The sequence below is a fragment of the Phaethon lepturus genome, unplaced genomic scaffold (genome assembly GCF_000687285.1).
Source record: "Phaethon lepturus isolate BGI_N335 unplaced genomic scaffold, ASM68728v1 scaffold36982, whole genome shotgun sequence".
NCBI classification, from domain to species: Eukaryota; Metazoa; Chordata; class Aves; order Phaethontiformes; family Phaethontidae; genus Phaethon; species Phaethon lepturus.
In genome coordinates this window covers 1-5,283 of record NW_010524743.1, presented here as the reverse complement: position 1 = coordinate 5,283, position 5,283 = coordinate 1, and the positions used below count along the sequence as shown (strand labels likewise).

Below are 5,283 nucleotides of genomic sequence, written 5' to 3'. Positions count from 1 at the left end.
TCAGCAGCCACTCCGCACTGTGCATCACTTCCAGCTAAAGTATGGAGAGAAGCTGGGGGAAAGGGGCTGATTCAACACTGTCCCTGCATAGGTATGGCACTATGAGATGTTCCAGCAGATCCCTCCCATCCCCAGGGTCACAGGATGGGGCAGGCTCCCACCAGACACATTTCAGGAGCGTTGGTGGTATCTCAGTTGTCTGCAACCCTTGGTTTCCAACCCCTTCAACTAAGAAGAGGCTGGTGAGCCTAAAGGGATTTGGGGTGGTATCAGAGTCTGCTTCCCAAAAAACAGCTATTTTATTGAATTAGCCGCCTGATTTCAGCCCCCATTTCTCCCTGAGGGGCAGGAATGATGTCCCCTGTGTCTCTGTCTTACCAGAATGGGACGTGTCTATCCAGTCCTATGTGCTCCGCACCAACTACGAAGAATACGCTGTCATTCTGATGAAGAAGAAAAGTAGTTTTGGCCCAAGCACCACCCTGAAGCTGTATGGTACATCTGGCTATGGCACCTGGGGGCATGCAGGCTCTGGGGTTGACCAATGCTGGTCAGAAATACCACCCAAGGGTCCCTTGGCCTTGAGGGACCTGACCATGGCTTTGGAAGTGGTGCCTTGGACCAGCTCATCTGTGGCACTGCAGAGGTTGAGTCTTACGAATCAGGTCTTATAAGTCTCATCTTAGAGCCACATCACACAACAAACATCCAAACCAGCCTGTTGTTTGGGATGAAGGTGGCAATATCTGCTTGGAAGAGACCCAGGCCCTGAAGTGGCAGGAGATGCTGTCTTTTATGATTGAGAGATACTAAAACCACTTTGTCCAAGGCCGGTCAAGAAAAATGAAGGAGGTTGGGTAGGACCATGAAGCTGATACTGGGCCTGCCTGCACCTGCCTGAGCTCTGTGGGTCAGTGGGTGGTTCGGGGGTTGCGTGAAGTCCCCCTTCCACTCTAACCCTGCTCACAGTCTGTTCCCTTGCCCAGGAAGGAGCCCGGAGCTGCGGGAGGACCTTGTTGAGGCTTTCCAGCAGCTGGCTCTGGAGATGGGCATCCCTGCAGACTCCATCTTCATCCTGGCCAACAGAGGTAACCCGCCACGTGGCACGCGCCTCTCCCACTGCCTGTCCCCCTGGCACAGCAGTGCACTGGGGCTGCTCCTTCTTGGTGTGCGAGGCTGGGGAGAAGGGGGGATGGCCCGCGGGGTCCTTGCTTTGCTGTCAGGTCAATGCACCCCACAACGCTCTGTTGGGACAAGAGCACAGGACAGCCAGAGACACTCATGACTGCTCCCCATGGCTGGGTGCTCCCAGGACCTGAGGAGCAACTTGCTCAGCCCAGGGGCCAGAAAGTGCTAGCATGATACAGGTGGTGTGGGGATTGTAGGGCGATGCTCCTGCAGCTGGGAGGTGGAAAGCAGCAAGAGGGGAATAACGCTGGGGTGAAACTGGGAGGGCATCCCCTTCCGTGGGGTCCTGTGTGTGCATAGTGCAGGACCATGGTGAGATGAGTTTGTCAGGACACCACCCCCGTCACGCTGCTGATCTTCTCTCTTGTCATCTGGGCCAGGTGAATGTGTCCCCCAGGAGACTGCAACTGCGCCCCAGGTGAGTGGTCTATCTGGGACCTCCTGAGATGGATCAAGGCTGGGGACATCCCCTCCAAGCCAAAGCCTACCTGGTGTCCGGGGACGAGGCTCCATGAGCAGGACATGTTGTCTGGACAGTTGCCCCACTGACTTCCCTGGGAGATGCTCTTTCATCTCCACTGATGGGCTTTGCCTGCAAGGACGGGGGCACAGACAGGCACAGGCTGAAGGGTGAGAGGGTCCTAGGGGCCAGGTGGGCAGCAGGGCTCATTTCCAAGTGGAAGGCAATGGTCCTTTCCTACTTGGATTTTTTCACAGGGTGAAAGTTGTCACATGTGGAGCCTGGTATCTCCTTGCTCCTTGCCTGGCTGTGGATGTCCCAGCCAGGCTGAGGACTTTCCCTCCAGGGATGGGGAGGCAGCTCAGGGTCCCACTGATCCTTTGGCAACAGTCACCCAGCACCTCCCAATCTCACAGGGTTGAGTTTAGAAGGATTTTCAAGAGGGAATGGGACTTTCATTGGAGAAACAGCCCAGTTGACTTGAGAGTGGTAACACATCTGGAGGACACACCACCCTGCATCAGTGAGAGGAGAGACCTGTCCCCAGCCCAGCACAGGGCATGACTGGGGCACTTTGGCTGTCTTTATCCAAAATACATGATCCTGGCACCCACCCGGGACGAGCACAGGGCCAGGAAGACTTTGAGGTGTGGAGGGATTACAGCCTGTTGACCCAAGATGACTGGATGATGTGCTGGGAGCAGAGGAGGGTCGGAGCCTGGATGGGCTGCAGCACCCAGCAGAGCTGCCCCCAACAGAGCCCATCCTGGGGGCAGCGAGGGCCTGGGGGGAGCTCAGTGCCACGGCGGGGCGCGATGGGGCAGGCAGCAGGTCCTATGGGCAGGGGCTGATGGCAGCTCTGCGCTTCCTTCCCTGTGCAGAGGGCACGGAGAGCAGTCCTGCCCCCCGAAGAGGGCTCGGCTGCGGGACCCCTGCCCCCTTACATCGGCAATAAGGAAGGTACGTCCCAGGGGAGGGGGGCTGCTTCGGGCATCCCCCCTGTCCTGCGTCCCCATTTCCCTGTAAAAACCCGTGCTGTGCTTGTCTGCAGACTCGTGCCGGCTGAGCCGGGACCCCGGGCCCTGCAGCGGGATGCTCTCCCGCTTCTTCTACAACTCCTCCTCCATGGCCTGTGAGACCTTCCTCTATGGCGGCTGTCTGGGCAACGGCAACAACTTCTACACGGAGAAGGACTGCCTGCAGGCGTGCCGGACGGAGGGTGAGTGGGGTGACCAGGAGACATCCCAGCGAGGCACCCCGTGGATGGCGAGCATGGGAGGTGCCTTTGGGGAGGCGTCAGAGGGGATCTGAGAGTGGCCTTGAACACTACGGGTCTGGCATCCACGTGGGAGGTATGGGAGCCACCGGACCCCCTGCCCTCAGAGCAGCCCCCTGTCCCTACAGCTGCCTGCAGGCTGCCCATCATCCAGGGTCCCTGCCAGAAGCTGGTGATGCGCTGGGCCTTCGATGCCACTCAGGGCAAGTGCATCACGTTCAGCTACGGAGGCTGCAAGGGCAACGGGAACCAGTTCTACTCAGAGAAGGAGTGCAAGGAGTACTGCGGGGCTCCTCCGCTGGAAGGTACCCCCATTCTGCCCGCACCCTGCCCACACCACACCGTGCTGTGCTGGGGGAGCCAGGGCAGCAGCCTGCACCATCCTCTGTCCTGCTCTGGGCTGGGTCTGAGTGCGCTGGGTCTGCCTGGGGTTGGGACGGGACGTTCCAGGGTCTGGGATGGGTTTTGGGATGGGTCTGTCCTGGATCTGATGTGTTCAGGATGGGTCTGTCCTAGGTCTGGGATAAGTCTGGGATGGGTCTGTCCTGGGTCTGGGATGGCTTTGGGATGGGGCTGTCCTGGGTCTGGATGAATGCAGGATAGGTCTATCCTGGGTCTGGGATAAGCCTGGGATGGGGCTGTCCTGGGTCTGGGATAAGTCTGGGATGGGTCTGGGATGGGTTATGTGCTGTGCCTGGGATGGGTCTATCCTGGGTCAGGGACTCTGACAGACCAAGGAATATGGTCATTAATCTACAGACAGTATCGCACCGCAGGGTACGTATAGGCTGCAGATGTGCTGAGGCCAGGACTGAATTTCAGAATCCCTCTTGATAAAAGGGGGCACAGCCCCAAGCAGGCTGGGGTGCCGTGGGGAGCAGTGGAGGTGACAGCCTCCGGGCAGGGGATGCCAGTGAGGGAAGAGTGGCTGACAGATTTGGGGGCTGTAGGGACCCTGACACCATATAAGGACCAAACGGGTGACACCTGCCAGACCCTCCAGCTCTAGTCAGTGCAGGGGTTTCCATATTGAACCTCCTCGGGAGACACACTCAGCCCTCAGGACAGATGGACAAGTAAGTTTTCAGGAGCATGGCAGGGGAAATCTCTCCATACAGAGGGGCGAGCTCAGGGGTCTTCAACCACAGCCAGCCTTGGGTAAGCCTGCTCCCAGTGGGGTAGGAGCTGGGGGCTCGCTGTACCCCCACAGATGGGAGATGGGACTGGAGTAACACATCTGAGGGCAGAGCCCATCTTTTATTATCCCATCACCAATATAATGTGCGTTAATGCCACCATGGCAGGTGGTGGGACAGCATGGGGGTGCGCAGAGAGTCCAAACCGCTTCCCCCCCACACTGACAGCAGGGACGAAGTGGGAAGCGTCAGCCATTACCATCTGTCCATAGGGCAAGGAGGGGGTCTGTGGGTCTGTCCATCACCCTGTGTGTCTCTCCGCTTGCAGAGGACGAGGAGTTTCTGCATCTGTCAAACTGATGCGGGCGGAGGACGAGCTGCCAGCACCAGGCACCGGGGCCCGGCAGGAGGGTGCTGGCAGCTGCCAGCGCAGCACAGGAGATGCCTTCAGCAGTAAATGTCTCTAATGTGACCACCGAGCCCAGTGTCCATCCTCGAGTTGGCGGGGAGCAGGGTGGGGGGTCCAGGAGGGGCAGGGGATGCTGTGGGGTCCTCACTGGCCTCCCCAATGCAGTGTACCCACACTTTGCAGGGCTGCTGGCTGCTCCCCACTGAGTCTCTGTCCCTTCCTCAGCCTGCTGCCCTCTGCCCACACGGTGCTGGGGTGGCCATCGGGGGCACCGAGGGGCTCAGGGCATCCCGCTGGGTGGGGTTCAGCCCCGTTTCCCAGGGGCTGGTGGTGGGCAGCTGGGAAGGGGGCAGCAGCAGGGAACGGGTGCCTGCTGCTCCCTAAAGGTGAATAATTGCTGCTGCATCGAGGTTATACCGGGAAGGGCACGGCGGGACTGGGGGGCCCAGTCACGGGCCAGGGTAGGGATCACAGGGAAGAATGGCAGTCACGGGTGGGTAACATGGGTTTACAGCAAGGGATCGTGGGGTGTCAGAGGGAACCCTGAAGGGTCACAGGAGGGGACTGTGGGGTATAGGGGTCATAGGCGTCTATGGTGTGTCACCGCAGGGAATTATGGATGTTACAGTGGGTCACAGGGGGATTACTGGGGGTCACAGGGTGTGATTACAGGGGTTACGGGGATTACAGGGGGGCTATGAGGGTCCCAGGAGAGGATTAGGGCCACGGGGCTGTAGGGGCCCAGGAGGGGATTACAAAGGTTATGGGGTTCATGGGTGAGCTATGGGGGTCCCAGGAGGGCTAGGAAGCTCAC

General features: G+C 59.2%; 1 protein-coding gene across 1 annotated transcript in view; it reads left to right on the top strand.

The window, feature by feature from the left end:
* The window catches only part of AMBP (alpha-1-microglobulin/bikunin precursor), a 5,926-nt gene extending 1,506 nt beyond the window's left edge, over positions 1-4,420 (top strand). The window contains exons 4-10 of the mRNA XM_010282544.1: positions 382-495; positions 987-1,088; positions 1,569-1,606; positions 2,530-2,608; positions 2,700-2,867; positions 3,053-3,229; positions 4,389-4,420. Coding sequence (XP_010280846.1) covers positions 382-495; positions 987-1,088; positions 1,569-1,606; positions 2,530-2,608; positions 2,700-2,867; positions 3,053-3,229; positions 4,389-4,420 — 710 coding nt within the window. The remainder of the gene's footprint in view (positions 1-381; positions 496-986; positions 1,089-1,568; positions 1,607-2,529; positions 2,609-2,699; positions 2,868-3,052; positions 3,230-4,388) is intronic.
* Positions 4,421-5,283: the final 863 nt, after the last annotated feature.